Here is a 21,714-nt window from a genome sequence, read left to right on the forward strand (position 1 = left end):
TCCACCTCCTCTATCTCTGGAAAGCTAAAATTACAAGCATGTGCCCCATGCCCAGTTGATGTGGTGCTAAGGATTAAGCTTGGGACACTTCGTACTGTGCATGGTAGGTAAGTATTCTTCTATTAAACCACATAACCATCCCCACTAAGTTTTTACTAAATTAGGAATGCAATTCAACCAGTTATATAAAATGCAGTATCTTCTGAATGTGTGGTACATTTGCAGAAAATGAAACGTTAGGCCCATGAGCAACATCGAAACTGTTAACAAGCAACTTAAAGATTTTTTAAAAAATCATAAAACTATTTAAAAAGCATTTTCTTACAGGAAGTATTTTCTACTACTTAAAAACAGTATTTCCTACTACTTATAATTTCTAATATAAAATGTTACTTTGCTCTCATAATTTAACTCAGAAATGTGGTATCTCTGAAATCTAAAAAAAAAAAACAATATACTTTTTAAAATGTTATTTCATAAAATATCATACTGTCTTATTATTCAAGACCTTTATGAATTCCGTCCCACTTATCATATACAGAATAATGCTTACAAAACTTGTTCAAAAGAGATTAATTGGTGCTGACCTGCATGTTGTCACCTTCCTATGTAATTAGAGACATTACAGTTCTATGTCTCCACTAAGATTTCTAGTACTGAAATCTGAAAGATAAATGGCACTGGCTGTGGCGCTGGTTACCACGTGGAAAGGTCACGGTCACGACAGAACCCAATGTTAGTTTTTAGAGCTTTATTAGGAGGGAAAGGAGGGCAGAAGAAAGAAGAGAGCCAGGCCTGGAGAGAGAGAAAGATGGGGGGGGGGGGGAGCAGAGCAGAGCAGGGAACAGAGAGAGAGCAGAGAGAGAGGGTGGGAACTACATCCAGCTTTTTAAGGTGCATACTTAGTAGCCTGCGCCCCATGATGACGTAAGACACAGACCCCAAGCTGCACATGTACAGGAGTGAGAGCAGGATCCTAACAGATACCACTTGAAAACTGTCATGAAAGGCTACAGTAACTATCGGCATACACTACCCTACATCGACTCCACACTGGTTTGAATGGTGAACTCTAAAGCTGATACTAGATTAAGTGCCACACCGGTGTGCTGTGTATTTCAATAGCACAAAGCTCAGAACAATACAAACTCAGTGGAGAGTGAGGACATTTCTAAGAATTCCAACTTACTCCATCCATCATTTTTGTGTACACACATGAACTGCCTAGAAAAAGTACATGCTACTAGATTATTTGCAAAATCTAAAAATATTTCATAGAAAAACAGCAATGACAAATTCAATACACAATAAAAGAAAAATAAAAACAACACAATTGTATTAATTGCACTGAACTGAAGCTGTAATAAAATCTTACAAAGAATATTACATAATATATGCACTTTGTGCATTTTAAAAACAAACACTTTACACAGATTTTCCCTTAATGAGATATAAGATGAAACATAAAAAGGAAGGTACCTCACACATTTCCCCATTTAAAGCTCTGACAAAGATGACTATTGCAAGTTCAATTCTACAAGTCTTCCATTAAAACACAAACTTAAAGAGAATATGAACTTACACAAAATATTAAAAATGTTGCATAAAAATATGTAGGAAATTCAACTTTTAGAAATTATTTTCTTAAGCCAGGCATGGTAGCACATGCCTTTACAGAGGCAGGTGGATCTCAGTGTTCAAGGACACCACAGTCTAGACAGCAAGTTCCAGGAAAGCAAGGATGGGGGTGGGGTTTGAGAAGCGGATCAGGGGAGAGAAGAGGAGAGGGAGAGAAGAGAGAGATACCTGTCTCAAAAAAATAAAAATAAGGGGAAGGTGGTACATCTTGTTTCCAGGTACATCTCCAGTACTAGAGAGGGCTAAAACACAAGGTAACCAAAAGCATGCTCAATAAATGCAAGTCAATAGGACCCCACGTCAGCATATAGTAATCTGCAAGTAAATCTGCAGTCAACAGCTAACTGGATAGACATGACTACAAAAGAAAACTTGAGCAGCCAAGACTTAATTTGGAATGTCCTTTCTCTTTAAAGCACAGGTTAAACAACAAGAAAAACAAACATTAGTTCTAATGAACATGGGAAGTACCTCCAACATACTGAGAAGGGAAAGTGTATAGCCAAAAAGTACAATGTGAAATGAAACAGCTGACTGAGTCTATGTCTTGAATAGAATTAACAGCAAGAACACAACATTTTATTGGGTTGGAATTCTAGCCAGAATATGAAAATGTGTTGTTCTGGAAGTAAACAGTTTCAAAACACTAATCTGTTATAAAAGCAAAGTATTTGAAGTATAACATTACATGTTCTTAAGATATACCAAGTTAAATGAGCTTGATAACCCATTTTTAAAGGTGTACTCTAATTTTCCTTTATAAATAATGGGGGGGGAATACAAAGTAAAAAATGTAAAAGCTAAGTGTGAAACGAGTAAAATAAAAATTTCAAAAAGCACTTACATAAAAAAATATTTAAATGTTTCAAGAAATTCAACTTCTTGGAAATCATTTCCTTCGACAGGCGTGGTAACACACACCTTTAATCTCAGTGCTGACGAGGCAGAGGCAGGCAGATCTCTCAGAGTGCCAGGCCAGCCAGGGCTACAGAATGAGACATACCCTAGCTCAAGACGGACAAAGAAAAGGAAGGAAAAGAAGGTGTTTCCGTAGGACTATCAGAAAAAAGAAAAGAGGGAAAGAAGGTGAAACCACATACATGGATCAAATTGTCCCAAGAAAACTCGGCTTGCATAATTAGATGCATTGATCAAAGTTATTTCCCTAACATTTCACAGTTGTAAAACAAAACCTCCTCACTTCACAAGCCACTGTGAACAAGTCACAAGAGTGGCTTCTGGCTCAGCTACACAACTACTAATTCTCAACTCTGACCACACATTAAAACCTGAGCCGGGCGGTGGTGGCGCACGCCTTTAATCCCAGCACTCGGGAGGCAGAGCCAGGCGGATCTCTGTGAGTTCGAGGCCAGCCTGGGCTACCAAGTGAGTTCCAGGAAAAGGCGCAAAGCTACACAGAGAAACCCTGTCTCGAAAAACCAAAAAAAAAAAAAAACACCTGAAGACCTTCTAGAAAATACTGATGCCCAAGCTCCAGCTGCCCCAGAGTCAATCTGCCCACAAAGGAATCAATACTGTAAAACAAAAAGTACCTAACATTATAACTTTATAAATACTCAACTTTTTAACAAGTGCTCACAAACAAACTGACCATATCATATGAACTAGTTAGATCATATTTGGTATAATACATAAATTCTATGGAATACATGCTATTTTTCTGATGTGAACTAGCATGTACAATAAATATCAAACTGTTATCTTGGCTCTTCCTATAATCACCACATAGTAAATATAGATTTAAATATACAAAGGGGAATAGTAACTAAACATATGCAAGAAACAGAAAAGAGCTACAAAAAAATCATAATAAAGACTGAAGGCAGCATAGTAACGTTTAGCAGTATACTCCGTCTCCCCCTGGTGCCTCAGGATGAAATACCAGGATTTTAAATACTAGATTAAGAAAAGCATGTTGGGAGTGCGTTCTTTTGTTTTGTTTTTGAGACAGGGTCTTGCTATGCTGTCCCGGCTAGCCTGGAACTAAAGGTGGAGCCAGGCTGCCCTTGAACGCAGGATCCTCCTGGCTCAGCCTCCCAGTGCTGAGCTCCAGTGTGCACTTACCACATAGGGTTTACCAGAGTTATTTTTTTAAGTGTTTCTTATTTTGCTACTAGTAACTAAATCCTCTTTGAAGTCACAGCAACGAAAACAGCAAAAAAATAAAAACAGGACAAAATTAGTTATGCATACATATTGAAGTATAGATCATCTTTCCTGATGGAGGAACATTAAAGCATTTCTTTGCACTTCTGCTCAGTTTAAAATTGCAAGGACTTAATTCATACCTCCATTGGTATGTGGTTTCTTTTTAAACGACACTGCATTAACCATGTCCCACTCTGCTTCATAACTGTTCTGGTGTTCTGATCCTCGATGAGTTCTTTCTTTGGGTGCCTGGGTCCACTCTACAACTGAACTGGAGTCCTGAAACAATAACAAATATTTAAGTCTGAAGCTGGTACGTGCCAGTGAGTAACATCAGAGCCCGTGAATGACGTCCGAAAGCTGGGGCAGACAGCACGATGCCAGTTTTCCCCTTGCTCTCTTTATCACCCTCTTTGCAGCTAGGGTTGCCAACAAGTATGTAGAGAAGCCAACATGGGGCTTCTGCAGCATTTGGCTTTCACAGTAAGTTTCACCTCAATTCCTCACTGTCCTGTTTTGCATGGAGTTGTGATGTCTAAAACTACAGCAGCCATCTCACAAAAAGAGAAAAGGAAGCAAAAGGCAAAAAGCATCCAATTTCCAGATTTTGAGAGCTATGGAAAATAACTAACTATAGTGATTTACTTGAGCCAAAATTAATTGTGTTTTCTGACAATAAAAAATAGCTAAAAACAACATTATCTATGCTGTATAGCTCCACAGAACATTTGACTTTAAAGAGAATAAAACCAAACATCTACTTCTTTACAAGGGACAATATATTCAAGTTCAAGTGAGACTAAGATTCTAAGTACAACAAGCAAAAGAGAAATACCCAGACTACAAACAGCTCCTACCAACTTCACGCAAAACAGAGAGCAAAGCAAGCAAATGGGAGTGCTGAAATGCAGGAGTACGGGAAGGCTTTTGCTGCCAAGTCTGGCAATTCCTGGAATGCACACGGTCAAAGAACAGAACTTACTCCCACAGGCTGTCCTCTGACCTCCACATGCACATGCACGCAGACAGACACACAGACAGACACAGACACACACACTCGCGCTCACTCTCACACACACATAAAAATAAATTTTGAAGTTTTTCTAAGTCGGGAAATTAACAAAACCCCAGAAGACTAGAGTTTTGTGCTTCGTCTTAATCTTTAAGACTCTGAGAGTGCCATGACTATCATGTCCATGCACTGTGCACACAGGAGGCTGGAGAACAGCTTCTGGGAGCCAGTTCTTTCTCCCACCATGTAGGTTTCAGAAGATCAAATTCAGGTCATCAGGCGTGGCAGGAAGTACCTGTACCTACTGAGCTATCCTGCCAGCCCATGGCTAAAGCTCTATTCATTAGAAGATGTAAAACGGGTGTCTTTGGACTGCGGGAAACCAAGTGCACTGATGAAAACAAGAGGCTTAACTGGGAGTCCACGTAGATAAGAAAGGCCAAGACTCCCAGGTCTCCTGTCTAGTTGAGTTGTACAATCACTAACGTCCCAGCTTGACCTTTCTGGGCAGGGATCTCTAACTTCCAGTCTGACAAAGCGAGCTAGCCCTGATAAAAATAATGGGAACTTGACATCAGAGATTCCCACCTGAGAACGGACTAGCCATGCACACAGAGAAGAATTCCACTATTAGAAGGCCTAGTATAATGAAAGAGAACATAATCTCGTTAGGGCACCTGCTATTAAATATGAGCCTAACAGTACAAAACCCTTCAAATACCAAGACAAGTGTCTAAACAAAAGATGGGAGTCCAGCCGGGCGGTGGTGGCGCACGCCTTTAATCCCAGCACTCGGGAGGCAGAGCCAGGCGGATCTCTGTGAGTTCGAGGCCAGCCTGGTCTCCAAAGTGAGTTCCAGGAAAGGCACAAAGCTACACAGAGAAACCCTGTCTCGAAAAAGCAAAAAAAAAAAAAAGATGGGAGTCCAAATGAAACACAGAGGGCAAACAGATTATACACAAATGAAAATAAAGATCATTTTTATGTTGGGTGTGGTGGCAAGAAGCCTGAGATCCCAGCACTTCAGAGGCAGAAGCAGAAGGACTGTGCAAGTTCAAGACTAGCCTGGTCTACATAGCAAATTCTGTGTGTGACTAGAGAAGAGATCAGGGGTAGGGGCTCTTGAGGGATGGAAAGGAGGGGAAAATGCCTGTGACTGACACATGGAAAAAGGGACCACTCCAGGGAAGAAAAAGTACCAGCAAAAAGGGAGGGCATTAAGGCAGGGTGGGAAACAAGACGCATGCCTACATGCGTACATATACACACACAAAGACAACATACATCACTCTCTTAGGCGTATTTTTAAAATACCTTTCCAGCACAGAGAATACTAGAAGAATCTAATGCGTCATCCAATGGTCTCCAGTCCACTATTACTTCAGCATCCTATATAAAGAAATCATGAAACATAATATAATTCATCAATATAACTTGAGCATCCTGAAGAAAGAAACCATGAATTATATTTAGAATTTATCAATATATTATGTTCTTAATCCATTTTTTTATTTCTAAATGCAAAATAAAAATCAGGCCCTTAAATTTTAGTATTTTACACATGCTGACATTACCATTATTTAGCAATAATTGGTATGAAAATTTAATTCTAATTATTCACTATGAAAAATTTATATTACTACTATGAAAAATTTATATTACTATAATGTCTACATGCCTTTTTTTTCTTTCCTTTTTGGTGAGACAGGATCTCTCTGGTGTCCCAGCTATCTTGGAACTCACTATATAGACCAGGCTGGCCCTAAAATCACTAAGATCTACCTGCCTCTGCTTCCCAAGTGCTGGGTTGGGATTAAAGGCGTGCACCAACATGCCCACCTTTACATACACATTTAAAATATTTCATGATTTTTATTGGTGTACTTAAGGTATTTTGTTTCTAACATTATTTCCATGTTAAATTTACAACCATTGTTCAAATATACAGTGTCTTACATATGAGCTTAAGACTCTCCTTCAAAGCCCCAGAGAGAACACTACCATAAACTATTATTAAATAAGTCATTTACAAGAAACTTACCTTTTCTAAAACACGTAATATTCCTGAAATTAAGCTGTCTTGGTCACTGGCCTTTCCACAAGATGAGTGAATATATACCCCTTCTTGTTCATATACAATCTGGAACAGCAAAACATGATTATAATTACGTGTGTGTGTGTGTGTGTGTGTGTGTGTGTGTGTGTGTGTGTGTGCGCGCGCGCGCGCATGTGTCTTCTCTCCCTTCTCAGAACTGATTCACAGCTCTCAACGCAGGTTCATCTCACGTGGGAGCTAGAGATCTGAACTCACGCTTGCATGACAAGTACTTCACTAAATGAGCCCCAGATCTAGTCACACTTTTTATCTCAACAGTTCTCAAAAATAACTGAGATGTTTTCTTCTTTTTCACTTTTTCAATTTTTTATGTGTATGGGTATTTTGCTTGCATGTGTGTCTTGTACTATTTGCATGGCTGGTGCCTGTGGAGGCCACAAGATGGCATCAGACTCCCTGGAAGTGGGATTATAGACAACTGTAAACTATGAGCATGCTGGGAATTGAATCTGAGTGCTCTAGAAGAGCAGCCTTAACTGCTAGGCCATCTCTCAGTCCCCAAAGTGTTTTCTTATACCTGTTTGAGGTCTGATCAGCTCATATACAAATGTATCACAGGTCGATTGGGACAAGAAGGAGTTCAGATTCATGAAAACTCAGGTATTCGTTGTGTTCTATGTGTGCCTTACACACAGTCTGAAGATAATGTCACAGGTTTAGACTGTTCCTTGACCTGTGCCTAGACAGGTGAGTCGGGGTGCAGAACTTTCTGCTTGTTAGTGTCACCTCGGCACTGAAAATGTTTTACATTTGGGGACACTTCAGATTCTGGATTTTCAGATTAGGAATGTTCCACCTGTATTTAAAACACACCATACAGACTTAAACTTCAAACATAGATAAATTAGAAGGAAATTTGCTTCAATACACATGAATATTTATTTTTGAGATTATTAAAAATCACACTCTTATCCATCTCTATAATAATGATGTTGAACTAACTGCCATGTGTCTAATATATAAATTCAACTATCTATAGTCTAGAGCTGGGGTAAATAACCATCAACGATACAATGCTTGCCTAGCAGGCACAAAGCCCTGGGTTCCATTTCCAGCCACACAAGACTAATAACACCAATATTTTAATATTTTAAGTAAACACTGAGCTCAAGCTGAAAATCCATATGAACATATCCAAAAGAACAAACAATAAAATATAAAGAACAAGTACATCCCACGTATTCCTACAGTGCCATATTCTTATAAAAGATCACGTTGGTACGCTTTTATGACGGGAATTTTAAATAGTACTTCCAGGCCTTAACCCTGCCCCACCCCACCCCCACCCCCCCCCACCCCCCTCACCCACCCCCCACCCCCCCCCCCCCCCCCCCCCCCCCCCCCCCCCCCCCCCCCCCGTCTCCAGTTGATCACACAGATCTTATCCCCTCCTCCCCTACACAGACCCATAGCTTTGTCCCCCACTTCAGCAGGCACTCCCTGGAAACTTTCCCACAGGCTACTCTGACCAGGGAAGCAGGTAGACTAACTGCAGATCTTCATCTCTCCTTCCATCCCTCCAAATCCATCTTCCAGCCTCATCCCAGCTCTGTGGCAGACCTTCTGCTGGGGCTTCTCTGTCCCATTCCCAGGGGACTAAGCAGATCTTGGTGGAACATCCTGCTTTCCTCCCTCCTAGGGACCCCCTCAGCATCACCCCCAGCCTATCCCCATTCCTAAGTGTCAGCTCCCAATACCCAGGAGCACATTTTACCTGGAACACCCAATAGTCACATCTATCAGGATCCCAGAAGAATTTCCCACCAGGCAACACACAGCCACCAGAGTCTTAAGAACCAGAGAGGAAACAGAAACAAAGGAACAAAATTCCCACCCAACAAAGACAAGACCGATATCAGCACCTAAAATTATAATCTTCCCAAACCCAGATGCCTAGACACCAGTGTAAAAACACAATCAATAACAACCAGGTCAATATGTCTCCACTAGAGCCCAGCACCCCTACCACAGCAGGCCCTGAGTATTCCAACATAGCTGAAACAGAAGAAAAGTACCTTAAGACAACCTTCATGAATGTGATAGAGGTCCTTAAGGAGGAAATGAATAAATCCCTTCAAGAAATCTATGAAAGCACAAACAGCGGAAAGATATGAGTAAAACAGTTCAAGACCTGAATGTGGAAACAGAATCACTAAAGACAACCCAACTGAGAGAAATCTGGAAATGAAGACTTTAGGAACCCGAACAGGAACCTCAGAGGCAAGCCTCCCCAACAGATACAAGAGATGGAAGACAGAATCTTAGGCACTGAAAACACAATACAAGAAATGGATACGTCAGTCAAAGAAAATGGTAAATTTACAAAAACTCCAGGCACAAAACATCCAGGAAATTGGGACACTATGAAAAGACCAAGTCTAAGAATAATAGGAATAAAGAAAATAGAGAGGAAAAAAAAAAAGAACCCAGGTCAAACGCACAGAAAATATTTTCAACAAAATCATAAAAGAAAATTTCCCTAACTTAAAGAAGAAAATGCCTATTAAGGTACAAGAAGCATACAGAACACCAAATAGACCGGACCAGAAAACAAAGTCCCCCTAAGCCCATAAATCAGAACACTAAACAGATAGAACAAAGAAAAATATTAAAAGCTACAAGGGAGAAAGACCAAGAAAGTCAAACCTATTAGAATACCTCACTTCTCAGGAGACTCTAAAAGCCAGAAGGGCCAGGACAGATGTGCTCCAGACACGGAGGCCAGCCCAGACTACTACTATAGCCAGCAAAACTTTTACTCATTATAGCTGGAGAAAATAAGACACTCCATGATAAACTGCCTCTACCTCCCAGGAGCTCAACCACAAGTACACACCTCCATGCCCAGCTCCTCTGCAGTGCTTTTTTGAGAGAAAAACTACATGTCCCAAAACTTGGAATTCTAAACTATATTTGTACTCTCTGTGGAAGGCACTCTAGTTTAGTTTTCTAATTTCAAAGGTATAACTTTAACTTCTAGAAATGAGTTAAGTCTGACTGAAATGGCAAACAGAATGAAGTAAGTGACTGATGTGCATCAGCTATAAATTTGATGAAGGCCCCATCTCTGTGGATTCTACATCCTCTAAATTCAACCAGTCTGAAACCAACCAGATTTAAAAATATTTAATACAAAAAGAGGCATCTGTATTAAATATGTGCACATTTCCTTACTACCCCTAAACAATACAGCACAGCTGCAATTCCATTGTAGAAGTATTATAATAAAGTATAGGAGAAGATATGCACAGATTACATGCAAATTCTACATGGTGTTTCATATAAGGAACCTGAGTATCCTTAAACTTGGATATCCACAGGGTATCCATTTCTCACCAAATTATAAAAAGCAACTATGTCTCGAAAAAACAAAAACAAAAACAAACAAAAAATAAAAAGCTACTATGTTTGGTAGACTGTACAGAATTATTTGCATTCAGGATGCAATTTACTTCACATAAAAAACAAGGTGATAGCCGTTTTAACTGAAAAGTACTTTGTTTTCTAAATATTCTGATCTCACACTCCCACAGTCAACCCCCGTCAGTCATAGAAGATACTATTATCTCCATCTCCATTCTATAAACAAACTGAAGGCACAAACTGCTTTGCAATTGTACTTGGGATCACATGCACACCAAAAGTAGTAACTTTCAGATATCCTGACGCCTTCCCTCCACCCAACTCAATCACTATTACCTAAAGAAACCACTGGAGCGCTGGAGAGACAGCTTGGCAGTTAAAAGCGCCTGTTGCTCTTGAAAGGATGGTGGTTCATAACAATCTGTAACTCCAGTCCCAGGGAATCTGACACCTTCCATCCTCTGAGGGCACTAAACACACACAGAGTACATACACGCTCCCTCATACTCATAAACTAAGTAAACCTTAAGAAAAACTACTAGAAATGTTCCATGTCACTTCCCTAGAGGAAACCAGTCTCTGGAACCACACACAATAGCTCGATTCATCTTGTTTTGTACACTGATAAGCTGAAGTCCAAAAAGTTTCTAATTGTATTTAACTTGAAATGTGTGGCTGCTGGAAACCAAACCAAGGTCCTATGTTAAGAACATCAAGTGCTCTTAACTGCTGAACCATCATCACCCCAGCTCCCATCCCAGGAAGTCTGTAACTTTAAACTCCCAGAACCCCTCTTTTAATGTTATGCTTGGAAATTATTTTTATTCAAATAAAGTCAGTGATTCCAGATGCAGAAATGATGCTGCTCCAAACTGAAACTCAACTTCTAAATGTATTTAGATTTATAGTCAAGGCAGCAGCGACTGAGCTATCTGGCCTAATCACTCCATCCGAACTTTTAACACCCTACACAAGCACAGTTCTTTGTACATCATCCTTGTGTTAATCATCCCTTTGACTATTTAGTGTTTCAATGTGCTTTTAAGGGAATGATAATTATTTAGAGCACAGGTTTGTTTATCACTCCAATCTCATAGTACATATGTATATTATATACAAAATTCTGCAAATTTTAACTACTTGAGATCAAAAGTGGCCCCTAAAATGACAGAAACAAAATTAAGAGGGAATGATGTTAAAAGTAATATTATAAATGCACTCCATATACTCAAAATACTATAAAAACTCACTAGGACAACATCATAAATAAACTAAAATCCCAATGAACTTATAGTTGTATTCAGAATATAAAAAGAACTCTCAAAACTCAATAACAAGAAAATGAACAAAGTTTAAAATAAAATAACACAGAGATTTTTATGCAAATAAGCACAAGGAAAAAAAATAGTCAACACCATTTTGATCACTATAATGCAAACTAAAACCACAAATGAAATACTTCTGTGCGTCTATCAGAACAGCTGTAATTAAAAAGAATGAGTGTTAGGAAGCCGCGGAGCACCAGGAACTTCCTTCCTACCTGGAGGTGTGTAAAATGACACCTCCCCTCTTTGGAGAAGATTGGCAATGCTTTCAAACACTAATAGACAACTACCACATACGGTCCAGTCATTCTACTCCTAGGTACTTCTCAAGAAAATGAAAGCATACATTTATAAAGACTCCACATTCCAAGCATATTTATTTGTAACAGACAAAGGAAATAGTCCAAACATTTATAAACTGGTGTAAACAATATACAGTGTAATATTACACGGCAATAAAAGGAAATTAAGGACACAAATACTACAAACGAATTTCCACACAACTGTCTTGAACAAAGCAAGCAACACCAAACAAAAATGGACTACATATCACATTGTTTTATTCATATAAAGTCCTAGAAAATGCAACCCTATCAAAAAGGGCAAAAAGCAGTTCAGATGTCATCTGTGGGCAGATGAACAAAGTGACAGACTATGATGAATTACTAGTAACTGTGCAGATGGAAAAAATGACACTATCTTGATTAATGTCCAGAGATTCACAGTGTACACCTATCCAAAGTTACTAAACTGCACACCCTAAATACACAAAGCCTGGTATTCGTCGACTACACCTCATATATGTGTATGTGTATTGTGTATGTATGTACATATACATAAAACACACACACATATATATAGCATAACAACAGGTTAAAGACTATTGTTTTACACTATAAAAACCAATATAAGGATACATACACGGCATATGTAGAGATACTTTCAGTGAAGAGGCAAAGGCTACAGATAGTTCAATGGTTAAGAGCATTTGTTGCTTACAGAGGACCAGAGTTCAGTTCCCAGGACTGACATAGTGGCTCACAACCATCCTCAACTCTAGCTCCAAAGGATCCGATACCCTCTTCCAATTTCATGGCACTAGGCATGCATGTGGTGCATACACACACGCAGGTAAAACATTCATGCACATAAATAAAAATTTTAAATCTTTTTAAAAAGATTTTAAAGATCTGATCCACACTCAAAAAATGGGGGATTTTGTTTTGTTTCTTTCTTTTTTTGTTTAATGAAGCTTAAAACCACACCCCCGAGTAACTGGGAACTAGGTCTCCACTAAGAGCTCAATAAGGATCAAGAGCATTCAGATTTACCACTTTTAGGGGCTATACTGACTGCAAACTCAGTTCAATACACTTATCAAGCATTAGTGCCAGATAAGTGAACAGGAAGATAAACAATGTAACAGGCATGCCAAAATTTTCTCTAGAATTTGGAGAATTAGTTTCGGGTTTTTGGTTTGGTTGGGGTGTGTGTGTGTGTGTGTCTGTGGTCTATGTCTGTGTGTCTGTGTGTGTGTGTGTGTGTGTGTATGTATGTATGTGTATACTAGTACCTTACAACATGACACACCAGGGCATCTTAAACTGTTTCCTTTTTCAATGTGTTTTCACTCAAGAAATCTTACACAGCTCCAGGTACAAAGGCATCAAACGTTTACTGATAAGAAATCATAAAGAAATTCATTCCAAAAAAACTTTAATATGAACTTAATTTTACCATTTGTTAAAAATGAAAGTAATTTGCATACTAATGAAAGAAAGGTGCATGTTTATTTACATAAAGAGTGCAATCTTGGGCAAATGAAATAGCTCAGCAGGTAAAGGCACTTGACACCAAACTTGATAACCCAAGTTCATTAACTAAAACCCAGAGAGTAAAAGGAAAGAACTCTCAAATGTCCTCTGACCTCCACCCAAGTGCCACGGCATGCATCCCTTCCAATACACACACACACACACACACACACACACACACACACACACACACACACCCCTACACAACAAATAAATAAATCTCATAATATGGGCCAATGAGATGGCTTATTGAGTTAAACCACCGGCTGCCAAGCCTGACAATCCAAGTTCAACCCCCAGGACCCACACCGTTGAAGGACAGAATAAACTCTGAAAATTGTTCTCAGACCTCCACAGGTCTGCCGTGCAAGCGTGCACTCCTACAGAACTTCTAATGGTGTCCTACTAACACTAACAGCAAAGCAACTAAGTCAGATCATTAAAATAACTCTGAAACCAGGAATTGTAGCACACGCCTATAATCCCAGCACTTGGGAGGCTGAGGCAGAAGGATAGAATTCACGGTCCTCCTCAGCCATAACAAGTTCAGGGCCAACCTGGTTTTCATGAGCTGCTGCTGCTCAAATGATGTTGAGGAGAAGGACATTGGTAATAATAAATAAACAAAAGAGCTGAGGGGCAATAGCAATGTTTTGTAACAAATTTGCTGACCTCCATCCAACAACAAAAGTTAAAATTAAAGAGCAAAAATTAGACAACAACGCAGCTACATTCAACTTGGCAGACAGAAATAGATGCACTTTTGCATTTCGGAATTTAAAGCCATGCTCTAACAAAGCTGAAAAGAGAACATGCACAGCACGGTGGTGGGCTTTTGTAGTTTCTATACTGATGTGAAACTGAGCTATTTATATTGCCACCAACCACTTTCAAAAATTAAAGATAAATGAAGAACATTCAACTAAAATACTCATTAGTAAGATTAAGGTAAAATTCTTGTCCTAAATCTCTCCAAATATGGAAACTCAGTAGCTACTGCATAACATCCACTTAGTCATGTGAATTTCATAAAGTAATCTACAGAAAACAATCTAAGCTTTTAGTTACAGAAAGTATCCCCAAGGAAAGCCACCATGAGCTCAAACATGCAGCTGGGCTCCACAACATCTAAGCACCTCACTGCTATCCCCACTTCCATAGCCACGTGCATCTTAAACTATTATGTTCTCATAAACCTGCTCTTCATATATCGCCAACTACTCTCTCAGGCATCTCAACCAATCAATCACCCTAAAGCCTTTCCCCATCCTGACCCGATATACTATAATCTGTCAGCCTTTCTGTGACACTGGCCCCTCACCTTATCTGGAGTCATTTGCTCTCATACATTCTTCCAATCTGTCATCTAATTCTTTGTGTAAGGTGTGTAGTAAGTAGCTCTACAATTCATCTGTATAAATTTTACATCTGATTACATCCTAACAATTTCAGTTCCTTTGGACTCCACCCTTCACCTCTATGGTGACATTACACCTCCTGACACAATCTTTCTGCCTGTGCCCACTCTGAGTCTACCTGTTCCCTGAAAATCTCATCTGTTTTTCTATGTGAATACAGTTCCTCAAACATGATTCCCCCTCCTCTCTACAAACAATTTCTGCCAATCCTCCAAAAGAGCACAAGGCTGTCAGACTCTTCTTTTTTTCTGCCCACTGCCCATTCCACCTCATCTGATTTACAAGAGCCTGATCTTCAGTTTCTGGAGGAAGAAGACATTTTCAGTTATTTCTCCAACTCCAGCTAAGGAACTTAGGAGTTTGAAGTTTATCCTGAAGACAAAGACCACTAGAGTTCTGACAGAGGAATGGCTGTGGTCTGCCTTGCCTTTTCTAAGACAGTATGTTGTCTAAGGGGCCAATATGAACAGCTGCAATAATCCAAGTGGAGAGATTCGGAACAGCATCAACTAAGTCAGTGAGGGTAGATATAAGGGAAGGTAGATGGCCAGAAAGATATTTAGAAAGTCAAAATAATAGGACTTTGTGATTTAATTTTGGGAGGTGAAGGGAAGAAGAGTCAAAGATGCAACTGAGACATGGAGAGGTTATTTACTGAAGTACAAATGGAAATTCTGAGTGAGCCGTTGAGACACAGAAGTGTAGCAATTCTCAATGAAAGGCAGGTCTGGGGCTTCTTACGGACATCAGTATGCAGAACAAAAATGTCAGCCATGAGAGAGAAAAAAACAACTTAGCGGCCTGAGGAGTTACCAAATGACTCAATGAATGGCCTCTCTTAACTGGCAATTACGTATATATTAGAGCACAAAAATGGAAGGCACAAAAAGCAGGCAGGGCAAGCAGTTCAATCCCAGAGACTCACATGTCGGCGAGGACCACTCCTTTAAGTTGTGACTCCTGAAAGCTGTTATCTGACCTCCACACACATGCTGTATCATGCCCCATATGCACAATAATAAATATTATTACAATTTTTAAACAATACAATCTGAAGTCCAGTGTGAGAAACAATAGTAATCCCAGCACTGGGAGGTGAAAGCAGGCTAGCCTTGGGCTCCATAGTAAGTTCAAGACCAGACTGTACTATGAGATCAGGTCTCAATAAACCAAGGAGACGAAACAAAGCAAAATCCATGTTTAATCACCCTTACATGCAAAGAACCCAGCATAATAACTGGTATCCAAATGTTTGTTAAGTCAAAGAATACCATAAAAAATTTAAAGGGCATATTCTTCTAGGACCCTAGTTAACCTCCACAGTATACAATTTCGTCTAAGGGAAATAAAGGTCTCCAGGAAAATCTTTGTGGTGCTGGTAGAGTGCCCAGTATACACAAAGCAAAGGATTCTGTCCCAGAACCAAGAAAACCCGGTACGTTGGAGTGGGCCTGTAATCCCAGAATCTGGGATGTGAAGCTGGGGAAATCAAATGTTCAAAGACACCCTCAGCTACCTAGCAAGTTCAAGGCCACCTAAACTACGATAGACCCTGCCTCAAAAAAATAAATAAAGCATTTTCCCCCACTCAACAAGAGAAAAATCACGCCTGGTACTGGAAACCTAGCCAACTACCCAGGGCTGGTAAAGTCACTGATCCTGAAGAACCTACAAGCACCACTTGACGAAAGCAGCACCATCCCTAACAACAATGTGTCAAGTCTGTCCTTACAGCCACCCTAAGTGCAGTCTTCGCCTCTCATCAAGGAAACTTCTCTTCACAACAGAGACCACTACAGAAAAGCGCAACCAACCAAAATACAGGGTCTGGAGCCCAGTCCCAGTGGACACATCTACAAAACACTCCCACACCTATGTCTCACAGATCATTTTTGAAGAGGGTACAGAAAAACTGTAAGAGCTAAAGCCTAGGGAGTTTCCTGTGGGACTGTATTTCCTACGAGTGTCAGAAACTACACACTCATTAAGTCTCATCAACATGACTGCCCAAACATGAGCTGAATAAGGACAACAGACATGCTAAGATGCATGGAGGAAAGCTCACCAGGTCTCGACTCTAGACCCAAAACTAAAGCAACTAAGGAATGCTGAGAGCAGGAAAAACAGTCTTCTCCAGGAAGAGCACAGCAACTGGTTCTCCCGTACCAAATGGTCAGCCCTGAGAACGGATACACACACATGCCAAAATTCTTTCAGGCTATCTTTTTTCCTTTCTTTCATTCGGCTAATTCAGTTCTGTTCATCTGTAGAAACAGAAGCAGAATGGTTGTTACTACGTTTCTTCTTATCTCAAGATCCACAGGAGCATATCACCCTCCCTATTTGGTCCCCTTTCCATAATGTGGTTCTATAAGTACACAGCAAGGCAGATAAGCTAACTTCTAAGAACTAATCAGGGTTGTCAATCAAACTCAATTCCACTTTCAAAAATTACAAGAAAATGCAATATATTCAAGAATGAACCCCATCCACATTGTGTTGGTCAGGGTTTTTTTGTTTGTTTGTTTGTTTTTTGTCAAGTTGACAAAAGCAGAGTCATTCAAAAGAGAAAACCCTTAATTGAGAAGACTGTCCTGTAGGCAAACCTGTAAGGTATGTTCTTGATTAGTGATTGATGCAGAAGGGCCCAGGCCACTGTGCAGGTGGACCTGGGGTTTATAGGAAAAGCAAACTGAGCAAACCAGAGGCGCAAGCAGTGTTCTCCTGTGGTCTCTGCTTCAGTTCCTGCCCTGACTTCCTTTGTGTTGGACTGTGACCTGGGAGTTGTAAGCTAAACTAAGCTCTTTCCTCCCCAGGTCACTTTTGGTCATAGTGGTTCATCACAGCAATAGAAACCTAAGACACACAAACTGACCAACCATCAGAGAACCCAATACATAATATTGGTGCTCCATATTTACTAAACTATGCACTGGCATGCATTACAGGATGTTTGGGGGGTGGTTCTGCTTTGGATTTCCTTTCACCAAAAGGACACAGGCACACTATGTAATCACACTTATATTACACAGTATGAAAGAGTCACAGGAGACCAAGTGTTGTGGTCTAATCTCCAGAAACCAGTTTGTTTGTTTGGAGGGAGGTCTTTTATTCTATCATAGGTCCCAAATTCTTACAATTGAACAGATTTCTCTCTACTTTGGCTGATAGAAAACAGAGTCAAATAGTAGCTCACTAGAGCTTAACTAAATAACCAACAGCATTTAGTCCCCAACATTATATACTTTCCTCTATTTCATAACTATATTATTTTCATATTTATGTCCTGCAGAAAACTGCCAGCATGAATAAATAACTATCCAAAACCAATAGTAACCTTAGAATCTTGAAAAAAAAAAAACCTGAAAGATGTTCCTTAGCAATCAATAAACAGCAGCTAATGTTTATTGAACACATGCTTGATGCCAAGAACTACTGTACACGTTCTGCAGTATTAACTCATTTAATCCACCAACAGCTCCATAATGGAAGTATATTGATACCACTTTATGAAAGTGGGTAATGGGCACAGGAAAGCTAAATAATTTTCCCAAAGTCATACAACTACGAGCACTTGAACCCAGTTTGATCCTAAGCAATGAGGACTATCTCCTCAACCACTGCCATAGCATAATGACATTTACTCATCATCAAACCATCTATGACCTTTTGCCCTGCACATCAGGTCTTTAAAGGCAAGGCTCACAACCAAAGTGACAACACTTGACTTCTAAAACATGGTATTTTTCAATTCCTAAAACAATAAGGATGAAAAAGAGATAACTGAAAATAAAGCCCACCCCCATATCAAAAAATATATATTATGAGTTTTAAAATTCTGCCATATCCAAACAATCAATTTCAAAGAAACTGAGACAAAGAGCAACACTTGCCCAGCATCTACTAAAGTCAGGCCACATTCCAATATTGTTAGTCATTAATCCCCAAAACCCTACCGTAAAGTAGGTACTGTATTACAGACAAGGAGACAGAAGCAGGGAGATGAATTTGGCTGAAGTCCCTACTACGTGGTTTATTTCTGACACAAAGTTGGCTCCACTCTCAACTTTTAACCTTTACCTTTCATTCCTACTCTGATAAAAACAGTTAACTGCCTTCATCACCCCCAGGCCCTCAAAGCAAAGGAAATCAGGGTTATACATAGTTACTCTACATGCTGGATGTCAACACTGAAATTCTCATTTAGAGCTGGCAACCTAGCGTTTGCTCCTTTAACATGGGGCTTGTCTTGTCCTTTTTAACTATCACACCTGAATCTTTTGTGACTTTGTTATAACATCCACAACTGTAATTCTGAACTAAACAATAGTCAAGGCTGAACTCTGGAAGAGACGGGAAAGAGATTAAAAACTGGCCTACTCACTCACGACTACCACATTCCCTCTGTCTGAACAAAAAGACAGCTAAGTGGGAAAGCATAAGGCATGTGTCTTTTTGTGGCAAGGTCATCAGTTTGGATTCTTTAACAAAGTAAAGGTTTCTCATCCGTTTTGATAAAGCAAAGGACAGTTTTGCATTAAAAAAAAAAAAAAGAAAAAAGAAAAATTCAGCACAGAATGCCATGAAGTCGGTTTTACAGGCAGCTAGAACAATGAGGGCACCAGAATGATTAAGACAGAACATATCTTACTAAGGGAAGACTCTATACGTTTTGCTGATCAACACAGCCTATGAAAAGGAGAGCTTATTTTGGTATAGGGAGGACAGTTTCAGTGGCCTGATGGGATGTCCAACTTAATATTTGAAAGAGCAAGAAGATGTACATATATACATTCTTGTCTGTTCAGCTGTGTGTACTCCTAAGCACTCCAGTACCAGACTCCTCCCTTCCATTCTGCAGATAAAAAAAGGAACAGAGAAGTCTTCATTCTCCAGTTTTCCAAGGTCACAATTCAGATCAACAGCGAAGATATTTGTTATTCCACGGCCCAATCTGCTAATCCACAAACGCGTTGAAATCATTCAAAATTTGTGGTGAAATGCAGCAAGGAGAGTATCTGTGGAGCTGGAGGAACAGTGAAAGCTATCTGCAACCAGTAAACAGTCCTTAGTGTTCTCTGAGTCATTACCAGTCTGTCACGGACGTTTGCGAAATAACTCTGCACTGGGAAATCACGCCAGGTGCATGTCAAGAAGCAGATAACCCTAGATATGCAAAAGCCCTCCCTCTGAATGCCAACTGGCAATATATATTTAAAATAAAAAAAATCTCCTCCGCACCTAATGCTAGCTCCTAACCCACCAGGAGGGTGTCACTGACAAGCCTCCGCAAAACAGCACGACAGACACCCCCACAGAAACGCCCCCGGAGACATCTAGGAACTACACAGTTTTCACAAAAGGCTTTACTAGCTAAGCCTGGGCCGGTGTCAATCGTCCATGCTCCCTCCGTGGAAACACGCCTTGCTGCTCACAGCCATCAACCAACCGGGTAGTTTGCCAACAGGACCCCAAGCTCCGGGAACACACAGCTGCAGAGCTCCGCAGTCGGCGGCTCCTGGAGACGGGGGACTAGATAAGGGACGCCTTTCACCGAAAGAAGCTACAGCCAAGCCAGGGTGGCGCCGCAAAGGCTTGGACAAAAAAGAAAAAAAAGGCTTTGGAGTCGGAAGAACTAGAACCCACGGGGTGCGGGGAGGAACGGATTCGGCCGTCCCCGAGAGGGTGCTAGGAAGAAAAGGGCACCGCGCTCGGGGGCAGAGCGGGACAGACGCGCGGAGGCCCGCGCGGCCTGGGAGCAGGAACTGTCCACCCCCGGGCGGCCGGAACAGCTGACACCCCGCCAAGCCCGGCCGGCCGCCCCGCCGCCCCGCCGCCCCTGACGCCGACGCCGCCCGCTTCCCCTCGGCGGCCGACCCCCAGCCGCAGGCCCACCGGCCAGGGCCCTCCCCGCCCCCGGCCCTCCCCGCACCCAGCCGGTGCCGTTAACTCACCTTCCCGCTCACAACGCCCGCCGCCGCCATGTTCGCCCGCGCGTGCCTGGTGATGACGTAGCAGAGCCTCACGTGTCTCCCGGGCTCACAACAACATCCGGCCGATGGGGGGGGGGGGGAGGAAAGACATCCGGGCGGGAAAGGGGCGGGGAGGAGCGGGAACGGGCGGGGACGGGGGCGGGGGCGGGGCGGGAGAGGCCTCCGGACGCATGCGTGGTGAGGATGCTAAGAGGGTGGAGCTCTGGTACCGCACTGCGCATGTCTTCCCCCCCCCCTTTTTTTTTTTTTTTTTTTTTTTAATTGAAAGGCTGGTAAATAGAAGCCTAACGATGTTGAAGTTTGCTTGAGCGTGACACTTCCACCTCGAGGAACGCCGCATCTTTTTTGGGGGGAGATGGAAGGAGCTCCTTGTTTAGACCCCGGGCACGCTGCCTCCCCCCCTCCCCCCCGGCTTTCTTGCTTTAAACCGGTCACGGTAAAATTGGGATTGGCGTTGATCTCCAGCCCTCCAGCTGGGGCACCCACTTTTCCCCTTCATATTTAGAGGTTTCTGAACAGGAGTAAGTGTTGCTGCCACTCACGCATGACCTTGGGCGTACCAGTTTTTATGGCAACTGTGGTTACTTACCACGCCCTTCATCGTGCCAGAGTCCAAGGCACATAGTTTAGAGCTCCTACTCAGCTTAGTGGTTGTGATTTCAATTCCTAAATTCGCCCAAGCTTCAGCATGTTAAGGAGGGATTGTGCGTGTAGTGGTTGTAGGGATCTCCCCAAAACAATGTATGGAAACGGATTGGTAAGAACATCAAGACCAAATTTTAATTCCTTCTCAGTAATGTGAAATGTCCGATTGTAGTCTTGGAGAGCTCTGAGACTTACCCAGCTCCATCCAGTACAGAATAAAA

General features: G+C 41.2%; 1 protein-coding gene across 1 annotated transcript in view; it reads right to left on the reverse strand.

The window, feature by feature from the left end:
• Positions 1–20,905, reverse strand: part of Tbc1d15 (TBC1 domain family member 15) — a 56,604-nt gene extending 35,699 nt beyond the window's left edge. Inside the window, exons 1-4 of the mRNA XM_052753386.1 lie at positions 20,810–20,905; positions 6,861–6,959; positions 6,134–6,208; positions 3,948–4,086 (exon numbers count right to left, since the gene is read on the reverse strand). Of these exons, the coding sequence (XP_052609346.1) occupies positions 3,948–4,086; positions 6,134–6,208; positions 6,861–6,959; positions 20,810–20,839 (343 nt within the window). The 5' untranslated portion in view covers positions 20,840–20,905. The remainder of the gene's footprint in view (positions 1–3,947; positions 4,087–6,133; positions 6,209–6,860; positions 6,960–20,809) is intronic.
• Positions 20,906–21,714: the final 809 nt, after the last annotated feature.

Source organism: Peromyscus californicus, unplaced genomic scaffold (assembly GCF_007827085.1).
Source record: "Peromyscus californicus insignis strain IS unplaced genomic scaffold, ASM782708v3 Scaffold_24__1_contigs__length_46423439, whole genome shotgun sequence".
NCBI lineage: Eukaryota > Metazoa > Chordata > Mammalia > Rodentia > Cricetidae > Peromyscus > Peromyscus californicus.